The sequence below is a fragment of the Hemiscyllium ocellatum genome, chromosome 11 (genome assembly GCF_020745735.1).
Source record: "Hemiscyllium ocellatum isolate sHemOce1 chromosome 11, sHemOce1.pat.X.cur, whole genome shotgun sequence".
Lineage (NCBI taxonomy): Eukaryota > Metazoa > Chordata > Chondrichthyes > Orectolobiformes > Hemiscylliidae > Hemiscyllium > Hemiscyllium ocellatum.
In genome coordinates this window covers 14,041,064-14,063,490 of record NC_083411.1, presented here as the reverse complement: position 1 = coordinate 14,063,490, position 22,427 = coordinate 14,041,064, and the positions used below count along the sequence as shown (strand labels likewise).

General features: G+C 42.7%; 1 protein-coding gene across 2 annotated transcripts in view; it reads right to left on the bottom strand.

Moving 5' to 3' along the window:
- The window catches only part of si:zfos-2326c3.2 (mitogen-activated protein kinase kinase kinase kinase 4), a 290,366-nt gene that overhangs the window by 167,259 nt on the left and 100,680 nt on the right, over positions 1–22,427 (bottom strand). For both annotated transcript variants that reach the window (XM_060832025.1, XM_060832026.1), the window contains one exon: positions 11,666–11,791. In XM_060832025.1, coding sequence (XP_060688008.1) covers positions 11,666–11,791 — 126 coding nt within the window. The remainder of the gene's footprint in view (positions 1–11,665; positions 11,792–22,427) is intronic.

The window sequence follows — 22,427 nt, the reverse complement described above, 5'->3', positions numbered from 1 at the left end:
ACAATACTATGGCAATCCGAAACAGTCCACTAAGTTCAAATAAGGCCAAATGTTGTTGGAGCAGAAGTAGACAATTCAGCCCATTGAGTCTGCTCCATCATTCAATGAAGTCATGGTGGATCTGACAACCCTCAACTCCACTTTTCTGTCTTCTCCCCTTCGTAAATTCAGATCAGCCTTGATTATACTTACTGACCTTTGTGGTAAACAATTTTAAAGACTCACTACCCTCAAAGAAAAAAACAGCCTCATTTTTGTCTTAAATGGGTGCCTCCTTACACTTACCTGATCTCGCCTGGTCTTAGACACTTCCACAAGTAGAAACAACCTCAATGCACCTACCCCATCAAGATCCTAGTAATTGTATATGTTCTCTCTCAAGGTCTCCTCTTATTCTTTTAAAGTTTAATGAGTATAAACCTAACATAGTCAACCTCTCCTCATAAGAAAATGCCTCAATACTAAGGACTAACCTGGTGAATCTTCTCTCGACTGCCTCCAATGCCAGTACTTCTTAGCCTTATATAAAGGTCCAAAACTGTTCACTGGTCCCCAAATCTCTGTTCTGCAGTTTCCTGTAGTCTTTCCTCATTTAAATAATTATTCTATTCTTCCTGCGTAAAGTGCATGACCTCACATTTCCCCACAACATATTCCATCTGTCAAGTTTTTTGCCTATTCACTTAATCTGTCTATATCCTCTGTACACTCCCTACTTGTCTGCCAATGTAGTTTTGTGTCATTCACAAACTTGACTAAAGCACATCCATAATTGTTAGCCAATCTAGCAATGTATATTGTAAACATATGCGGCCCCACTACTGATCCCTGTGGTGCTCCACTAGTTAGACATTGCTAACATTAAACGACCCCCTTTATCCCAACTCTTTATCTTTATCCACAACCACTTGAAGGAGCAACACTCCGAAAGCTAAGTTAAAAATCACACCACACCAGGTTATAGTCAAACAGGTTTATTTGGAAGCACCGTATTTCAGAGCACTGCTCCTTCATTGGGTAATTATGGAGTATAACATTGTAAGACACAGAATTTATAGGAGAAGTTTGCAGTGTGATAATGACTCCAAAAGCCACTGCTTCCAAATAAACTTGTTAGACTATAACCTGGTGTTGTGAGATTTTTAACTTGGTATACCTCAGCCCAACACCGGCATCTCCAAATCTTTATCTTCTATTCATTAGCCAATCTTCTATACATGCTATAAATCTGACCCACATCACCATGGGCTCTATTTTTATTAGTAGACTTATTGAGGTATTATTGAAGTATCTCATTGAGCAGTTTTTGGAAATCCAATTCTATTGCTTCTACTAGACCCCTGTATCTATTCTGCTTGTTACCTCCTCAATGAACTGAAATAAATTTGTCAGCCATGATTTCTGCTTCATGAAGACTCTGATTATGTGATTATAAATGTTCTACTGTTACATGTTTTATAAATGAGTCCAACACTTGCCAAATGACAGATGTTAAGCATTGGAAAGTAGTTTGGGAATGGCATGACATTAGTTAATTTGACAATCACCCAGCAATCTCTCGCTATTTGAACATAGCATTGATCAGTTTGCATTAATGCTCTGATTGCTTTTGCTGCTTAAAGATTGCCAAGTCCTGATTAGCTGGCACTGTAACATGACTTCATCATTGGCATTGTACCTCAGCACTGGAGTTGTCATCACTATTTGTTTGATTTTAATGAAAGCCATTTCTCATTCTGTGCCCCAATACAATTACATATCCTTAGCAGTGAGCTCACAGCTTTACAGTTTGATGACAAACTCATAAAGAACTTTGCTAAATCATTCATAAGCCCAATAAATTCTTTATTTGCTTTCATACTTTTGGTCACTACATTTCTGCCACATCTCACCCTGTCAAGATCTGGGCAAAGACCTTCCCCTGTCAGTACATGACCTATGTGCATCATTTCAGGCATCACCAGTTGCACCTTTCTCTTATTCAACTTCAGGGTCATCTGGCAACTTCTCCCTTTTGCAGTTGTATTAGATTCTATGGTGGGTTCTTTCATTGTTCTCCACATCCACTGACCGGCAAATCCTCCACAACACCTTGCACTCTGGGAAGATCACTGACTGCGATCTGTTTTCTGAGTTTCTACTCTTCTGGAGCACGGGAAATGTCTGTATCTCCGAAATGGCATTCAAAATGTAGTTCGAAAACTGTTGCTTTCATCTAACTGCACTCAACAACTTTCTATGCAGTATGACTCTACAATTTCCATAACTGTATCCACACTTCATGCTGAGGATAGTAAAAACCTTTGCCTTGGCAAGTTGTGGTAAAATTCCTTCAACAGTTGGCATGGAGTAGTGAGATATTTTCAACTTTCTATTGATATTGTTTGGGCCTACTCTCAGTTTTTCACTGCTGTTGTATTGTTCATCCAGTCTTTCAGAGTTGTCACTTTCTTAATCCCTTATTTTCCTGCTCTTCTATGTAGTCTTTCAGGCTGGACTTGCAGGCCGCTGGGGTTGCTACTCGACAGATCCTGAGTTAGTCTTACACTCTCATATACTTTGAGATGAATTCACCTGGAAGACATCCAAGACCGGGAAAAATACTTTTGTAATCCACTAGAATCTGTTGTGCAGTACTAATCTGTGAAGCTCCGCAAATCACACATAGAATTACAACTGCAATCTATAGATGTGCTTCAGCTGAAAGGAGTAGATTTTGCTAAATACCTACTCTCTGAAACTCCAGATCTACGTGCTTCCCATCGCATTGGGTTTCCAGCTTCATTTCTCCTGTTGGGATAAGGCTATGTCATTCCATCACATAGCCTCACCTTACAGCTTCATGTTGGGGTCAGCTAATTCACACAAGTTTGCAGAGCTCTGGGCCTGATACTTCATGTTTATTTAATGCCCATGCTAATGGTCGCAAACCAATTATCATTTTTTACTGAGCTATTGTAAGGTATAGAGCAATTTGCCATAATCATTGCCTGACATCTCTCTCACAGCCATCGTCACAGGTTTGCTGTGCTTTTTCTGACTGAGCATAGCTAGACAAGTAATTCCACTTCTTCCAGTGACAGTACCACTTTCCTGAGGCTGAACATGTTCTTTTCTTTAGTGTAATGCCCTTCACAATATATACATCTTGACTATCTTTTTCTAGTTCTTCTGCAAATGTTTTGACCTGCAATGTCTCTCAGCATAATGCAAAACCTGGTCTTTTCTTCCATTAATGTGCTCTGTCTGAAGACTGACAACCTCAAGGGCCTCAGCACCTATTGAAAGCATCTCCTCTCTCAGAAAATGTATTCTCATGACACGATCCATCACCCTAAGACAATCCTATCTTTGATTATCTTTCAGCTTTCCATTCTCACAGGATTCCACTAAAGTTTGGTCTCCTTCTATCAGAAAGATGTTATGAAGCTTGAAATGGTTCAGAAGAGATTCACAAGGATGGTGCCAGGGTTGGAGGGTGTGAGCTATTGTGAGAGGTTGAATAGGCTGGGGCTGTTTTCCCTGCAGTGCCAGAGGCTGAGGGGTGACCTTATAGAGGTTTAAAAAATCGTGAGGGGCATGGATAGGATAATAGGCAAAGTCTTTTCAATGGGGTTGGGGAGTCCAGAACTAGAGGGCATAGGTTTAGGGTGAGAGGGGAAAAATTTTAAAGGGACCTAAGGAGCAACTTTTTCACTCAGAGGGCGGGTTGTGTATGGAATGAGCTGACAGAGGAAGTGGTGGAGACTGGTACAGTTACAGCATTTAAAAGGCATCTGTGTGGGTATATGAATAGGAAGGGTTTAGAGTGATATGGGCATATGGGACTAGATTATGTCAGGATCTCTGGTCAGCATGGGTGAGTTGGACCAAAGGGTCTGTTTCCATGCTGTACATCTCTATGGCTCTAAATTTGGCAACGTCATACTGATCAGTAGCTTCTCTTTCTCCCTGAAATCCAATGTTGAACCCATATTATGCAGAAGTGATATTAATAGAATTTCTTCAAAGCCCTCAAAATCTCTCCTGTGTGGGTTTTATGTTCCTCTGTGATTTCAGCTGTTATATACTTTATAGCACTCCTTTCCCAGCACTGATAATATTTTTATTTGTTCTGGCTTCCAATTTAATTCTGCAGCTATTCCATGGTTTTGTTACTGAGAGTAAAAATACATTCTCATGCTGGCACATTTTCCTTTTCATTTCCTCCGCAGCAGAGTGTGGAAAGTTTACAGGCATTCTGACTTATCCCCACCAACTCTTCAAAGTTGTAGGCTGCAGTTTTAAACCCTGCTTTGTGCATTTTATTTACAGTAGCTGGCTCTCCTACAGCTCTGAACATTCACCCAGTCTTGTTTTCACACTTCTATGCCTCATTTCACTTAATGTGTTTAACGGCATCACAACACAAACAAAAAGCTCTTACATGAGAGGCAGAGCTCAATCAGGAATGACAAGCCAGCCAGTATAAAATATATAAATGTCTTAAAACTACAGAACATCTGGAGAGGGCATGTTTGGGTAGCCTACAGGATGTGTAGGCTAGGTGTATTAGTCTGGGGAAATAGAGCGTAATTGGGCTAGGGGAATGGGTCTATATGGGATACTCTTCGGAGGGTCGGTATGGACTTGTTGGGTCAAATGGCTTGTTTCCACAGTGTAGGGGTTCTATGGTAACATGACGATGAAAACAGCCCCACCTCTGCAATTCAACTTATAATCATGTTTGGATCCAGGCCTGACACAAAATCTGGAGGAAAATTGGTGAACAGGTGATGGGTGAACAAGTGTCACTTGACAGCCTCATCCATGATTCTCTCCATCACTTTGCTGATGACTGAGAATAGGCTGATAAGGTGATCACTGTGCAAATTTGTTCTCTTTCTCTGACATTCCTACTAATCAAGTTATGGATGTCTTCATGATTTAACATCAGTTAGTACCTTGATATTTTTCAGCAACTCATTCATATACAGTAATTATCTCCCACTGTTATCCTGGCTTCCACAATCATGTCAAAGGTGTCAGAACAGTCACAGGGAATTAGAATTAGGATGGATATTAGACTGTGATCAGGCCAAGTGCAGGACATTCGTCCTTTAATTAAGGTTGTTCCAGATTGTTCTCTGGTACTTTAAAAGCAGGGAGGATGGATACTAATTTGCTGCGTACAAAGACATCAGTTCAAAGACTTGGAAGAGTCGTCTCACAGAATTTTCATATTCAACAAATCTGAACTAACTCAATTGTGGATCACGCATGAGACTTTCCTCAGTTAAAAGATGACTCATTCACAAAAATGTATTTAAAGTTTTCAAACGTCTTTGCTGCATTGCACCCCTGACACAGTCACGAAATATTTACCAGTTAAGTCAAACAAATATGAAAAGAGACTTTGTTGTCTCATGGTTCTCTTTTTCGACAAATTTAATTCCTGAAAAAGCAGAAACTGCTTGATTTGCGAATTCAACTTTTTGAGGCTGTTTTACAGATTTTGCCAAGAGAATTAGTGCAGGGCTAGGCAACACTGCAGTCATCAACAATTTTCTGTTTGTTGAGCAGTCGTAATCTTTTGACAGTGAGCACCTTGCATAGTTCTGATTAGTAAACCAAATAATGTCACGGTACTTCAGCTGAAACAATTAGCTCTGGCTGCTTCTAAACAGGAAAAAGGTACTTTCAGTATTCTGGGCCTGAAGAGTTATGGCTGGAAAGTTCCTTTTTTCAGGAAGAAACAATGGATTCACAGTCAAGTTGTAAAATCAGCAAGTCACTAGAACAAAGGACCCAATAGCCAGCACGAGCCAAACTAACGTAGTTTATAAAATACCATGCAAGGACTGCACAAAACACTATATAGGACAAAATGGAAGACAGCTAACAATCCGCATCCATGAACATCAGCTAGCCACAAAACGACACGACCAGCTATCCCTAGTAGCCATACACTCAGACAACCAGGAACATGAATTTGACTGGGAAAACACTACCATCATAGGACAAGCCAGACAGAGAACAGCCAGGAAATTCCTAGAGGCATGGCATTCATCCACAAACTCCATTAACAGACACATGGACCTGGACCCCATATACAAATCACTACAGCTGAAACTGACACCCGGAAGCGGCAAGAACATCCATCAACAGACACATCGACCTGGACCCCACATACAAACTGCTACAGCTGAAACGGACACCCGGAAGCGGCAAGAACAAACCACTATAAATACCGGAAGAAACATCAAAGCAGCGCTTCACAGGAGGCTCCAATAGCACTGATGATGTTCCCTAGCCAGGGAACGAAACGTTTGCAGCAAAAACTTCCAGCTTGGCGAACAGAACCACAACATCAGCAAGTCAGTCAGATTTGTGATCAGGCATGAGTCTATTCACAGTTAAAAGAAAAGACTGTAATTCAGCCTGTGCTGTAATGTAAGATGTTCAGAGACTCACTGGATATAATTCTGAGGAAACAATTCGTTAGGGGAACATAGGAACAGGAGAAGGCTGTTGACCCTGCTCCACCATTCAACTTGACCAAGGCTGATCACCTATCCCCACATTCATAGAACATAGAACATAGAAAAGTACAGCACAGAACAGGCCCTAAGGCCCACGATGTTGTGCCGAGACTTAATCATAGTGTAAAATATAGTAACTTAACCTATGCACCCCTCAACTCACTGCTATCCGTGTGCTTGTCCAGCAGTCGCTTAACTGTCCCCAGTGACTTTGCTTTGCTTCCACCACTTCAGCAGGCAACGCATTCCATGCATTCACAACTCTCTGCATAAAGAACCTACCTTTGACGTATCTTCAAACTATGACTTCTCATACCAGTCAATCCTGCTCTGGGGAAAAGTCTCTGGCTATTGTCTCTATCCATTCCTCTCATTATCTTGTATATCTCGATCAGGTCCCCTCTCTTCCTCCTTCTCTCCAGAGAGAAAAGTCCAAGCTTATTCAACCTCTCTTCATAAGGCAAACCCTCCAGTCCAGGCAGCATCCTGGTAAACTTTGTTTGCACCCTCTCCTAAGCCTCTGTATCTTTCCTATAGTAGGGCGACCAGAACTGGACACAATATTCAAAGTGTGGCCTCACCAGGGACTTGTAGAGCTGCAGCAAACCCTTGCAGCTCTTAAAACTCAATCCCCTGTTAATGAAAGCCAAAACACCATATGCTTTCTTAACAAACCTATCCACTTGGGTGGCAACTTTGAGGGATCTACGTACTTGCACACTTAGATCCCTCTGTTCCTCCACATTGCCAAGAATCCTATCCTTAATCCTATATTCAGCATTCAAGTTCGACCTTCCAAAATGCATCACTTCGCATTTATCCAGGTTGAACTCAATCTGCCATTTCTCAGCCCAGCTCTGCATCCTGTCTATGTCTTGACATCATTAGGCTCCAAAAATTTACAACCCCACCGCCCTGTGGCCGACCACTTCAACTCCGCCAAGGACCTGCAAGCCCTGGGCTTCCTTCACTGCCAAATCCTAGCCACCTGAGGATTGGAGGAAGAACACCTCAGCTTCCACCTTGGGATGTTCCAACCACACGGAATCAATGTCGATTTCACCAGTTTCCTTATCTCCCCTCCCCCAAACCTTATCCTAGATCCTACCCTCAACTTGGCGCCACCCTCTTGAACTGTCCTACCTGTCTTCCTTCCCACCTATCTGCTTCACTCTCCATTCCAACTTATCACTATCAACCCCCACACCGTCATCTACCTATCACCCTCCCAGCTACCTTTGTCTAGATTAGAGCCTGAAGGCTCTCTGCCTGTATTCCTGATGAAGGGCTTTTGCCCGAAATGTCGATTTCACTACTCCTCGGATGCTGCCTGAACTGTTGTGCTTCTCCAGCACTACTTTAATCTAGACTCTGGTTTCCAGCATCTGCAGTCATTGTTTTTACCTCCAAGCTACCTTACCCCAGCCCACCCCCCCCATTTATCTCTCAGTCCTCTTAGGCCCCTTCACATTCCTGATGAAGACCTTACACTCAAAATGTCGACTCTCTTGCTCCTCGGATGCTGCTTGACTGCCAGTGTTTCTCCACTGCCACACTTTCTCACTCTGATCTCCAGCATCTGCAGTTCTCACTTTCTCCCCTTCCAGAAATTTACTGATGAGTGTTGTGAACCTGTTCAACGATTGAGTATTGACAGCTCCCTGGAGAACAGAATTCAAAAGAGCAAAGAAATTCCACCTCATTTTCATCTTCAATGGCGCACCCTTTATTCTGAGGGTACATTTCCTGGTTTTAAACCCACAGACAGGAGAAACATCATTTTTATAATGACTCTGTTGCACGCTGTAGGAATTTTGTAAGTGTCAATGAGCTCACCTTCAAAGCTCTTTAGAAGTCCAATTTTCTCATAACTAGAAGTGCAGTTTTCTCACTTCTCTTCATAAAATAATCTGCCATCCTATAAATTAGTTCAGTAAACCTCCATTTTATTCCCGTTTATAAGATATATATTCTTCCTGAGAGATGGAGACCAAAATTCTATATAATCAAGGTACAGTTTCAACAGGCTCCATAAAATTATCACAAGACACCTTTACTCAATCTCTTTTGTGATGAAAGCCAATATACCATTTGCAATACCTGCATGCTAGTTCTTAATAACTCAGGAACAAATACATCTTGGTTCCTTTGGGAACCAACACTTCCCAACCTCTCACCACGTAAGAGATATTCTGCCTTCCTGTTTCTGTTGCATCAAAAGTGAATAACTTCACAGTTGTATTGTGTGACATCTGCCACATTGTTGCTTATTCACTTAGCCCTTCTAAGTCCCCTTCTAAGCCTTCCTGCAACCTTCTCACAACTTATGTTCCCATCTAGTTTTATGTCAACAAACTTGGAAAAATTACATTTGGCCCTCACATCCAAATTATTTAAAGATAGTGAGCAGCTTGTGTTCCCTGCACTTATCGGTATGCTATCCACTAGCAACAACCTCCCATCCTGACAATAATCAATTTATGCATACTCTGCTTTATGGGCAATTCAGAAATTAGACTCAAAATGTTAGCTTGGTCTCTCGGGATGCTGCCTGACCCGCTGTGACTTCCAGCATTCTTTTGTTTTCAATGAAGATTCCATCATCTGCAGTAGTTCGCTCTTCAACTGGATATGTGGTTGACTTCCACTCTTACTTTTTTATATTAATATGTTGTTAAATTATCTTTCATTGGTCTGATTATAAACACACATGAAGATTTAAGGCATTGATCTTGAACTAAATTCTGAAAAAGTTTTTTTTCATTCTTTTTTCTTTAGGAACCTTGATGAGAAGGTATAATGGCCACACTTCAGGAATGCAAGAAGGGGATGACTTAGGGTGAGAAAGAAGGAGTAAAATATATTTGCATTTATTGGTTGGGAAATTGAATAGAAGAGTCAGCATACCATTTTGCAGCTTTATAAGACTTTAGTTAGGCCTCACTTAGAGTATTGTGTTCAGGTCTGGTTGCCACATTATAAGAAGGTTGTGGAGGTTTTAGACATGGTGCAGATTGGGTTTACCAGGATGCTGCGAGGATTAGAGGCTCTGAGTTTTCACAAGAGGCTAGAAAAAACTCAGGTTATTTTCTCTTGGGGGCAGAGGCTGAGGGGAAACTTGATAGAAGTTTATAAAATTATGAGATGCGTAGATAGGGTTGACAGTCAGAATCTTTTTCCCAGAGTTGAAATGTCTAAAACTAGGGAGGATGCATTGAAAATGAGGTGGTGAAAGTTCAAAGGAGATGTGAGGGGCAAGTTTTTTTTTATTCAGAGAGTGCTAGGAATCTGGAACACACTGCCAGTGGTGAGGGCAGATATAATAGGGATGTTTAAGGGACTTTTAGATTAGCACATGAATATGCAAAAGGTTAAGGGACATGGACCAAGGGCAGGCAGAAGGGATTAACTTGGCATACTTTTTCTACAACATGGTTGGCCAAAAGGCATGTTCGTGTGCTGTCCTGTTCTATATTCAATGCTCTAAAAATGAGTCAAAGTGATTGAAAGATTGGGGGGTTAGTTGACCATAAGCTATAAGAGATAGCTAAAACTAAAAAGCGTAAACTATATATTTATTTGTCAAAACTCAAAATATTGTAAACTTATCAGTAAGGCTACATTGTGAATCAGTTTCTAATAGCACTCAATCTTTATTCAAAGTGATTAATATGGTGATATAACAGTGATGACATCCAAAAAATTTATAAACACAAAAAATTAATTATGTAGTAGCTTGATTGAATAAAATACATGCAGTGCAAGTACATTTTTGATTGGGTTCCTTGTGCTGAAAATGCATTCAGGCATTAAACAATGATTATATCAGAATTGACTTTCTCCTTGAATGTTCCCAAGAAGCTAAGGATCCTGATGTTATAATTTCCTCAAGGAAATGAACAGCGAAAGAGATGTCTTGAATTACAAATCTGTTTTGTTAATGTTCTGATATCCACATGCTCATGAAGAAATCCTCCACGGCTGGATCAATCAAATTCTTAACATTACATGACAGCAATATTTCAATGACTGACTTTTTTTATTCATCCAGGGGATGAAGGTGTCGCTGGCTAGGCCAGCATTAATGTCCATCCCTAATTGCCCATAAGGCAGTTAAGAGTCAGCATCATTGTAGTGGGTCTGGAGTCACATGTAGTCCAGACCAGGTAAGGATGGACATTTCCTTCGGTATAGACATGAGTGAACCTCATGGATTTTTCTGACAATTGAGAGTGGGTTCATGGTGATCATTCTACTTTTAATTCCAGATTTTTATTCAATTCAAGTTGTTCGATACATTAGGTTACCATTGTAATCGTTATAGATACCATTATTTGGCATCTTTCGGCATGGCATTTCAAAACTATAAGGTTACCGACATTAAGTTAGATCATGTGTATCTGTCAACAGTTAGTCTCCAGGGATGTTTCATAGCCTGGCTTCTGTGAAGCCATTATCTGTTTCAATAAGGCTGAGGAGCCACAGTGAGATTGGCCACTTTGTCTATTGCAAAACAGAATTTAGTCCTTCCAACAAATCAGAGTTCGCCAAAATCTATGCATAATGGTGAAAAATATGAAAAAATACCCTAGAAATTGCGAGGGAAACTCAGCAGGTCTGGCAGCATCTGTAGAGAGAGAAAGCAGAGTTAATGTTGTGAGTCCAGTGACCCTTGAAGACAGGTCACTGGTACGAAATGTTAACTCTGCTTTCTCTCCACAGATGCTGCCAGACGTGCTGAGTCTCTCCAGCAATTAAAAACCGAAAATGCTGTAAATCAGACAAAAAAAAACACTGTTGGAGCTTTTTTTTTAGCAATTTCAGTTTTTGATTCTGATTTACATCAGCTGTGATTCTTTCTTTTTTATTGCTGGAAAAGCTCTGCAGGTCTGAATGATGCAGATGTTGCCAGACCTGCTGAGCTTTTTCTAGCAATTCCTGTTTTTATTGGGCTAACTCTGTTAGCCTGAATTTTATAGTCTGATTCTGATTAACATTTGAATAATTAACATATTCACATCCTGATAAACGCTGACTGATCAGATTCAATTATGTGTTACATGCCTAAGTTTAATTCCCACTGCACAATACTGCACGCAATTCTTTGTGCTGTCAAATAGTATAATATGTTTAAAAACACTTACCCAGAGTTGGTCTTCTTGGTTTGAAGGATTTGTTCTGATGAAAGCGCCATAATATGTTGCAATGTTCCTGTGATGGGAATACTTCTTCAACATGTTAATTTCCAGTTTGATTTCTTCTTCTTCATCCTGTATTTGAGGTAAAGTGTTTCATCATCAATGAAACTAATCACAAACTTTAGGATTTGGCTCAAAGACAGACTGAAGCAAAGCTTGTGATGTGCCATCATTTACTGACTGGCCACAGGTTGCATCTTATTCTCAATTCTCTTCTTCGAAGAGAAGGGAAATGTTGGGGGACAGGGGAAAATAACATCAACAGAAAATACTGTCCACTGGTATACTTTACAAACTTGAAAGGGTTCAGAAAAAATTTACAAGGATGTTGAAAATGTGTTGCTGGTTAAAGCACAGCAGGTCAGGCAGCATCCTAGGAACAGGAAATTCGACGTTTCGGGCCAGAGCCCTTCATCAGGAATCTGGCCCGAAACGTCGAATCTCCTGTTCCTTGGATGCTGCCTGACCTGCTAAGCTTTAACCAGCAACACATTTTCAGCTCTGATCTCCAGCATCTGCAGACCTCACTTTTTACAAGGATATTGCCAGGTTCATAGGGTTTGAGCTAGACGGAGGTTGAATAGGCGAGGGCTGTTTTCCCTGGAGCATCAGAGGCTGATGGGTGAGCTTATAGAGAACATAGAACATAGAAAAATACAGCGCAGTACAGACCCTTAGGCCCTCGATGTTGCGCCGATCCAAGCCCACCTAACCTATACCAGCCCACTATCCTCCATATGTCTATCCAATGCCCGTTTAAATGCCCATAAAGAGGGAGAGTCCACCACTGCTACTGGCAGGGCATTCCACAAACTCACGACTCGAGGTTTATAAAATCTTGAGATGCATGGATAGGGTAAATAGATAAGGGGTGGGGGAGTCCAGAACTAGAGGGCATAGGTTTAGAGTCAGAGGGGAACACTTTAAAAGGGACCTAAGGGGCAACTTTTTCACAGAGAGGATGGTTTGTGTGTGGAATGAGCTGCCAGAGGAAGTGGTAGAGGCTGGCACAATTACAACATTTAGAAGGCATCTGGATGGATGGATGAATAGGAAGGGTTGAGAGGGATATGGGCCAAGTGCTGGCAAATAGGACTAGATTAGGTCAGGATATCTGATTGACACAGGCACGTTGGACCGATGGGTCTGTTTCCGTGCTGTAGATCTCTATGACTCTATGACCAATGAGAAAGAAAACTCGTGGGGCTGAATTCTAGAGTTGTTGGGCAGGTGTGAGCTGCACCTAGTATTTTGGAGGGTTTTTCACTCCAGGGTTAGCATGCTTTTTTCGTTGCACCTTACCAAACCTGTCACATTAATCATCCCCCCCTCCCCAAAGACATCTCACATCAGATTCTTGCTTCATGACAACATGTGCCATTCCCTGAACATTTTATCACTCTCAGGATATCCTAACATTAACCAGCATCCCTTTTGCTCACACAATCTTTAACAGCCTGTTGTGTACTGGGACCTATACTTTAATCTGGAGCTGCCCTGCACAGCTCCTTATATTTGCCCCAAGCGTGGTAGTCAAGGGGAAAATCATTTTGGGGTGGTATGATGGCTCAGTGGTTAGCACTGCTGCCTCACAGCGGCAGGTTTGATTCCCGCCTCGGGTGACTGTGTGTGTAAAGTTTGCATATTCTCCCTGTGTCTGTGTGGGTTTCCTCTGGGTGCTCTGGTTTCCTCCCACAGTCCAAAGGGTTATGATTTAGATGAATTAGCCATGCTAAATTGCCTGTAGTGTTCAGGGATGTGTGGGTTAGGTGCATTAGTCAGGAGAATTATGCAGTAATAGGGTAGGGTGATGGGCCTGGATGGGATACTTTTCAGAGGGTCAGTGGGGACTTGTTGGGCCAAAGGGCCTGTTTCCAAACTTAGGGATTCTACGACTCTTTTGCAGGAAGGGAGCTGCTGGTCCTGCTGGATGGGCTGATGCAGAGGTAGGAATTCCTTCCATCCTACTCCAGGAGCAGAAGTGTGGATTATAACACTGGTCCATGCCTGTCAGGTCTGAGGTCACCACCTAATATTGAGGAGTGGAACTCTGGATGACATCAATGTTACCATGGGGAGAGTGTGGGACTGTGCTGAACAATGAAGTCTGGCAGTAACCAAGGCATGAATGAGGGTGTCAGCAGCAGGGCTGAATGGTCTCTTTCTATTCCATAATGACTAGGGAGGTCCGGTGGCTCACAACGCCAGTGACCCCCAGGCTCAATTCCAACCTTGGGCAACCGTCTGTGTGGAGTGTGCATATTCCCCTCTTGTTTATTTGGGTTTTTTTCCAGCTGCTCCGGTTTCCTCCCACAGTCCAGGTTAGATGGACTGGCCATGCTAAATTGCCCATAGTGTTCAGGGATGTGTAGGTTAAGTGAGCTAGCCATGGGAAATGCAAGGTCACAAGGATTGGGTAGGGGGAATGGTTCTGGGATGGAATGCTCTTCAGAAGGTCAGTGTGGACTCGATGGGCGTGGCCTGCTTCCACACTGTAGGGATTCTGTGATTCGATGACCAGGAATTCATTGTACTTATGTCTAACTTTGAGACTGAGCCTCTGTATATTCACTTCAGTAAATGCGAACACAGTAGTTTCAGACTGAGAATTACAAATCTTCTCTCACTGTTTCAACTTGATACAAGGACACCATTGACATTATGCACTTATTGAAAAATTACCATGACTGGATGCAATGTGCTAGCCTCAAATGAAGTGAAGACTAGTATTCCACCAATCTCATGAGTTTTACATCGAGACATATTTTAAAAAAAACAGCTGTTAGCGGCTGGGGAAGCAGATCTCTCTGCAAGTTGGAAATTGCAGTTAAGACTGAACTGTTTCAGTAAAGGTTGAAGCCATCCTAGTCCAAGAGGACTATAGGGCAACGGTCTCATTAAAGACGACTGGTGGTGGTTTCACCTGAGGGTCATCATGCCTCTGGTGAGGGGACAGGTGGAGAAGGGGGGACCTTTGTGGTAACGTCAGCCAATGCGGGAATTCAACCCACACAATTGGCTTCACCCCACAATACAAACCAGCTATTCAGCCAACTGAACATTGTATGAATGTAATGTTCTTGAAGAAATATGACAATTTCAATCAAAAACCTAACGGCACGACATGCAATACATCAAAACAGACCTATCAGCTTACCAAAATCAGCTGTAAGAGGTGCAAGATCATAATGTAAGTATGGAAGGTGACTGACTTCACAGGAATTAAAACATGAGTCGGTAAGTGATGCACTGTTATATCTCGGCCATTACTGGATGCATCTTTGGAATAAGTTAGGTAATTGTCCTGTCCCATGTATATACACACACACGGCTAATTCTGATTGTTTTGGGATCAGTTCTCATCTGCACCAGATATGCATTTATCTGAAAGCTAGCTGCCATTCAGAGGGATTTGATAAGATCAAGACCAAAAAATGGGAAAGATAAATATATACACGAGAGAAATATCTTCCCCACACCAATTGAACACTTGTTGTTAAAGCAGCTTGTGGTAAAGCTGATGGGTGTTGACTCCACACCTTCCACACCGCAAAAGTCAAGTTGTGAGAGAGAGGTCGTGTGATTCTCATCAAAGCTAATGGGCAGAGTCTTCTCATAACTCATCATGTCTTTGTCAGCTGCCAGGAAGCCGGGGCAGCTGTCTTGATATCTTGTGATTGTTTTAAGGGGTGGAAATTCAATTCTATGTCAGCTGACAATGCAGTGGTGCAACAGCAGTTTGGTGGAACCTTGCATTGACACTGCAAAGGCAGGACAAGATGCAGCTGCAAGCTTGTGAATCCACAGAAAATAAACTGTCCCGTCCTGCAATCTCACTGGGAGAAAGGGCTGAGCCAAGAATCAGTACTTGACACTGATGTCAAAGATAAAACAAGGAAAATCTTCAGGTTGACAAATGTACAAATAAATGGAATCGGAGCAGGAGTACACCATAAAGGCTCATGAGCTTACTCCATCCTTCAGGACTATCATTTGCACTTTCAACTCCATTTTCTTACCTGCATCACATACCCCTCAACCCCCATGTGACTAGATATCTGCCTACCTCAGCCTGAATTACATACAGCAAAACATATAGGATACACATTAGTTAGCTCCAGTGATTTGAAAGTGCTTTGAGTGTAGAAACCCTTGTCAGCCTAGTCCTAAATGATTGGATCTTCAAATGAGATGTTTGCCCCTGTCCTCTAGAAATCCCAGCCAGGGGAATAATATCTCTGTGTTTACCCTGTTTGCACCCTTTCAGAACCTCATGGGGAAAGAGGAAGTGAGTCACACTACTTGGATAGCACTTTAAACATGTAGGCACTGACAAGGTGGGCTGACTGGCTTCCATTTGCGCTGCAATATTCAACAAAAAATGTTTCTCAGCAGTGTCCCTCATGGAATTTTCAGCACTTGCTAAGGAATACCTTCCACGGGGACTTGGTGGTCAAAGAATGATGGAAGGTTCCAGTGGCACTAAACGGGGAAACAACTTAATTCAGCGTGAAGCACATGAGAAAGGAAAGCAAATGTTAAAAAGAAATTCTAAAAGAGGACAAAAAAGGATAACGTTCCAGCTAATCATTTCTTACTTGAACTGTGCACCACAGAACATGTAAACAAAGATACCACAAAGGTAGATTGCTGACCTGATTATTCATTTTGACATCAACAAAGGAAATGAACAGGCAAAGTATAGCATAGATGCAACACTCTGCAGCCAGTTTAACACTATCAAACAGTTTTAATTCCTCACAAGACTTTCTGAACCCCAAGTCTGAGCCCTTTCAGGAAGCAGCTGCAACAGGCACTTAGGGAAATGAATGGTCTGTTTTTCACCACAAGAGGATTTGAATATGGCCTTGAAGATGTCTTGCAGCGATTAAAAGAAATCATTCAGGGGTTTATGGTGTCGCTGGCTAGGCTGGCATTTATTACCCATCCTTAATTGCCCAAAGGGCAGTTAGGAGTCAATGACAATGACGTGGGTCTGGAGTCACAAGTAGGTCAGACTGGGTAAGGATGGCAATTTCTTTTCCGAAGGACATTAATGAACCAGGCGAGTTTTTTCCAACAATCAACAATGGATTCACAGTCATCATTGGACTCTTAATTCCAGATTTCTGTTGAATTCAAATTGTTCTATCTGTCATGGCAGGATCAAGCCTGGGTCCCCAGAACACTATCAGGGTCTCTGGATTATCAGTAAAGCAATATTATCGCAAGGCCATTGCCTCCCCTATAACAGACTGAGCAGGGCCCTGATGCCCTCCACCGCATCTCCTCCACTTCCCGCTCCTCCGCCCTTGAGCCCCGCCCCTCCAATCACCACCAGGACAGAACACCACTGGTCCTCACCTACCACCCCACCAACCTCCACATACATCGTATCATCCGTCATTTCTGCCACCTCCAAATGGACCCCACCACCAGGGATATATTTCCCTCCCCTCTCCTATCAGCGATCTGAAAAGACCACTCCCTCCGTGACTCCCTCATCAGGTCCACACCCTCCCACCAATCCAACCTTCACTCCCGGCGTCTTCTCCTGCAACCGCAAGAAATACGAAACTTGTGCCCACACTTGCCCCCTTACTTCCCTCCAAAGCCCCAAGGGATCCTTCCATACCCACCACAAATTCACCTGCACCTCCACACACATCATTTACTGCATCCGTTGCACCCAATGTGGCCTCCTCTATATTGGGGAGACAGGCCGCTTACTTGCGGAACATTTCAGAGAACACCTCTGGGACACCCGGACCAACCAACCCAACCACCCCGTGACTCAACACTTCAACAAGAGGCCACGCTTTCAAGGTGAGAGGTGGAAAGTTTAAGGAGGATACATGTGGCAAGTACTTCACACAGAGGGTGGTGGGCATTTGGAACGCGTTGCCAGCAGAGGGAGTAGAGGCAGGCACGGTAGATTCATTTAAGACGTGTTTGGATAAATGCATGAGTAGGTTGGGAGCAGAGAGATACAGATGTTTAAGAATTGACCGACAGGTTTAGAGGGTACATTTGGATCGGCTCAGGCTCGGAGGGCCGAAGGGCCTGTTCCTGGGCTGTAAATTTTCTTTGTTATTTGTTTTTGTTTGACCGGAGGGCACAGCTTCAGAGTGAAGGGCCAATCCTTTAGCATGGACTTGAGGAGGCATTTCTTCAAAAAGTGGGTGGCTTACCCATGGAACTCATTGTCACAGAAAGTTGTTGAGCATGTTTAAGACGTAGATAGGTTTTTGCTTTGTAAGGGGATCAAGGGAGAAAGCAGGAGACCGAGGCTGAGAAACATATCAGCCATTATTGAATAGTGGAGCAGACCTGATTGGCTGAATAGTCTAATTCTGCTTTTATATCTTACGGTCTTTACAATAACAGACTTCAAAAGTTTCCTGTGAACTACAAAAGATGGAACTGAAACTGAACTGCACTCTCCCAATCACAATTAATGTAGCATCACAAATCTCTGTTCCGGGTACAATAAAATGAATTGAGTAGCTCAGCTTCATTACTGAATATCAACCATAAAATAGCCAAATACTGATTCCAGTTGAGTGTTTTTTTTTGCATGTGACATACGAGTAAAACCAAATTTTTAAACATTAAATTGCCCTAACCACCAGAGATGGAGAGGTCTAAGAGGCTTTGATCCCTATTCAGAACATATTAATGATTAAGCTGAGTTAGAAGGTCAGTAGGAAATGGCAGATGAATTTATCCAAAATGTTCAAGATATTCTCTTGCTTGGTAGTTGTGCTCTTTGACTTGGGCAATTGCAAATATTACTCGACAATTCAAGAAGAGAGGGAAGGTGAACCCAGGTAATGTTAGACCCTTCAGGTTGAAATTGAGCTCCAGGAATCTATCAGGAATTGAGCTCCAGGAATCTTGCGCCTGTCCAAGGAAATCAAGGAGCGTCAACATGGATTTGTGAAAGGCTGGTTATGTCTAAATAGGGCATCATTGACATGGTTCAAAACTCTCAGCTTTTCACCACAAATATTTATGACTTTGGTGAAGGAATTAGGAATTTGTGTCCAAGTTTGCAGATGACATGACATTTAGGAGCAACAGGAAGTTGGGTGGATGGCATCATCCATCACGTCTGGGGGTAAATTGCGGCCTTTGAAGAAGGAGGCCATTTGGGTTGTACGGTATTGGAATTGGTCCTCCTGGGAGCAGATGCGGCAGAGATGAAGAAATTGGGAATATGGGATGGCGTTTTTACAGGGAGCAGGGTAGGAGGAGGTGTAGTCTAGGTAGCTGTGGGAAACCTTCTCTGCACCCTCTCCAAAGCGTCCACATCCTTTTGGTAACATGGTGACCAGGACTGTACACAGTATTCTAAATGCGGCTGAACCAATGTCTTGTACATTTTAACATGACCTGCCAGCTCTTATACTCAATACACGTCCAATAAAGGGTCCTCATCTCTCCTACTATTACTAAAGCAGTGTCCTCTTGCTGCACACAACGCGCTGATATGGATCCACTTACAACACAGCTCTTGAGTTAGGATGCTTTATGCGCAATCTTAGTGTTTTCGGGAGAAATCTTGGATCAGAAAAGATTTACCAGGATGATGCTGGGAACGGAGGGTTTGAGTTACTAAAGTAGGCTGGATAGGCTGGGATATTTTTCACTGGAGCATAAGAAGTTGAGGGCTGACCTTACAGAGGTTTATAAAATCATGAGGGGCGTATATTTGGTGAATGCCAAGGGTCTTTTCCCCAGGATGGAAGATTTCAAAACTAGGGGGCATGTTTTTAAGATGAGAGGAGAAACGTTTAAAAAGGACATGAGGGGCAATACGTTTTACACAGAGAGTGGTTCATGTATGGAATGAACTGCCAGAGGAAGTGGTGGATGCAGGTATAGTTACCATGTTTAAAGGACATTTGCATAAGTACATGAATAGGAAGGGTTTAGAGGGATGTGGCTGCAAATGTGTTGCTGGTCAAAGCACAGCAGGCCAGGCAGCATCTCAGGAACAGAGAATTCGACGTTTCGAGCATGAGCCCTTCATCAGGAATAAGAGAGAGAGAGAGCCAAGCAGGCTAAGATAAAGGGTAGGGAGGAGGGACCAGGGGGAGGGGCGATGGAGGTGGGACCTGGGGGGTGCAGAGAGAGAGGGACTCACTGAAATCCTTGTAGAGGGAGGAAGAGAGCTTCTTCAAGGAAGGCATCCTTGTAAGAGGATTCGCAATAGGTTAAAATCTTTGAGTAAGTCCCTTCGAGTAAGTGAGTCCCTCTCTCACTGCACCCCCCAGGTCCCACCTCCATCGCCCCTCCCCCGGTCCCTCCTCCCTACCCTTTATCTTAGCCTGCTTGGCTCTCTCTCTCTCTTATTCCTGATGAAGGGCTCATGCTCGAAACATCGAATTCTCTGTTCCTGAGATGCTGCCTGGCCTGCTGTGCTTTGACCAGCAACACATTTGCAGCTGTGATCTCCAGCATCTGCAGACCTCATTTTTTACTTAGAGGGATGTGGACCAGGACCAGGCAAGAGGAACTAAATTAGCTTGGGAACATGGTCAGCATGGACTTGTTGGACTGAAGAGTCTGTTTCCATGCTGTATGACTCTATGATTGTAACTCAGTGATTCGCATTGCTGCTTCACAGCACCAGGAACCTAGGTTCAATTCCAGCCTCAGGTGTGGAATTTGTACATTCTCTTTGTGTCTGTGTGGGTTTCTCTTGGTGCTCCAGTTTCCTCCCACAGTTCAAAGCCGTGCAGGTTAGGTGGTTTGGCCATGCTAAATTGCCTGCAAGGTTCAGGGATGTGTAGGTTAGGTGAATTAGTCAGGGGTAAATGTAGAGTAACAGGGTGGGGGACACTCTTTGGAGGATCAGTGTGGACTTGTTGGGCCAAATGGTCTGTTTTGACACTGTAGCAAATCTATGATTCTAACTTTGATGCAAAGTCAACATCCAAAACAAAGCAATGGTGATCTTATCAGCAAACAGCAATGTCAAAAGACATTATGGGCCCTTTCCTCTATGATGTAAAACAACGGGAGCTAGAGAGTGCTAAGAGAGGCTGCTTTGCCCTATTTTCCTGCCCAATGCAATTGTGCCTTAAAACCAGACCATCTGTCACATCTGGGTAAAATAATAACAAACTATGTTCACACGTGGACAGCTTAGGAATGGCTTAATCACGAGTATCATAAAACAACTTCACGAGTCAGAGGTAGTTGCATCACATGACCAAAACAAACTGGAGTCATAAGACAGATAGAATAAAAACGAATCGTGAAGGATATGAAACATGCTTCAAAGTGTCACAACCACAGAAACGTGAATTATGTCTTTACATGCAAGTGCTGAAAATAGAATGAATCTTTGACAGCTCACCATAAATGAGATGAAAAGCATCACTCACTAATGATATATTTGCTAGATTTACCTGAGCAATAGCATTCCTGGCTCTAACCCTAAGCATAATCTTGCAGAAGGCAGGGAGACAACATGTTGCATTATTATGTTCACCTGCCAACCCCACCATGGTCCAGAATGGAAGAAGGAAAGTAATAAAGAAAGATTTCTATTTATATAGCACCTACCATGATTTCAGGATACTTTTTAGCCAAGAAAATATTTTTTGGAGATGGTCACTATTATAATCACCACTATCACTGTGACTATTACAATACATTGTGGTGAGGCAGTAGTGTCGTGGTAATGTCACAGGACCAATCATCCAGTGGCTATAGGGAAAACTCACAGGTTGAAACCCAGTCATGGTAGCTGGCGAGATTTCAATCCAATTAAATCTGAAATTGAAAACAAGTCTGAGCAATGTTGACCATTGTGAAAAAAATCTGGTTCACGAATGCCCTTTGGGGAAAGTCTGATCTACATGTGACTCCAGACCCAGGCCAGCTGATTCTTAACTGCCCTCTGACATGGCACTAGTGAGCCACTCAGTTCAAGGGCAATTGGGGATGAGCAGCTCAATGGTGCCTACATCCCATCAAAAGAATTTAAAAATGTAGAGATTCATAGATTGATGGAACGCAGAAAGGTCCCTTTGGCCCATCGAGTCTGCACTGACTTAACTACCACTAAAAGGTGCACTATTCTCAATTTCCTGCACTTGCATCATATCCTTACTTGTTACAATATTTTAAGTATCCATCCAAATATCTTTTAAAGGTTATAAGGTAGAACCAGGCAGTGCATTCCAGTTTCCTAGCACCCACTGGGTGAAAAAGATTTTTCCCAATCTCATCTGAATCTCCTGCTCCTTGCCCTAAAGCTCTGCCCCTCTTGTGATTGACTCGGCAACCAAGGGGAACAGCTGCTCTCTATTCAGCCTGTCTGTACCCCTCATAATCTTGTACACCTCAATCACATCCCCTTTCAGTCTCCTCTGTTCTAAAGAAAACAATCCAAGTCTATCTAGTCTCTCCTTATAGCTCAATTTCTCCATCCCAGGCAATATCCTGGTGAACCTTCACTGAACCCTCACGAGAGCTATCACATCCTTCTTGTAGTGAGGTGACCAGAGCACACAGCACTCCAGTTCTGGCCTGAACAATGCTCTGTACAACTCCAACATTGCCTCCTTGTTCTAATACTCTCTACCACGACTGGTGAAAGCAAGATGATGAAAGATGTGGTGCTCAATTCAAACTTGGTAAGCTCCCACAAACAGGAATATGGTGACAACTAGATAATCAGTTCTTGTAGTGC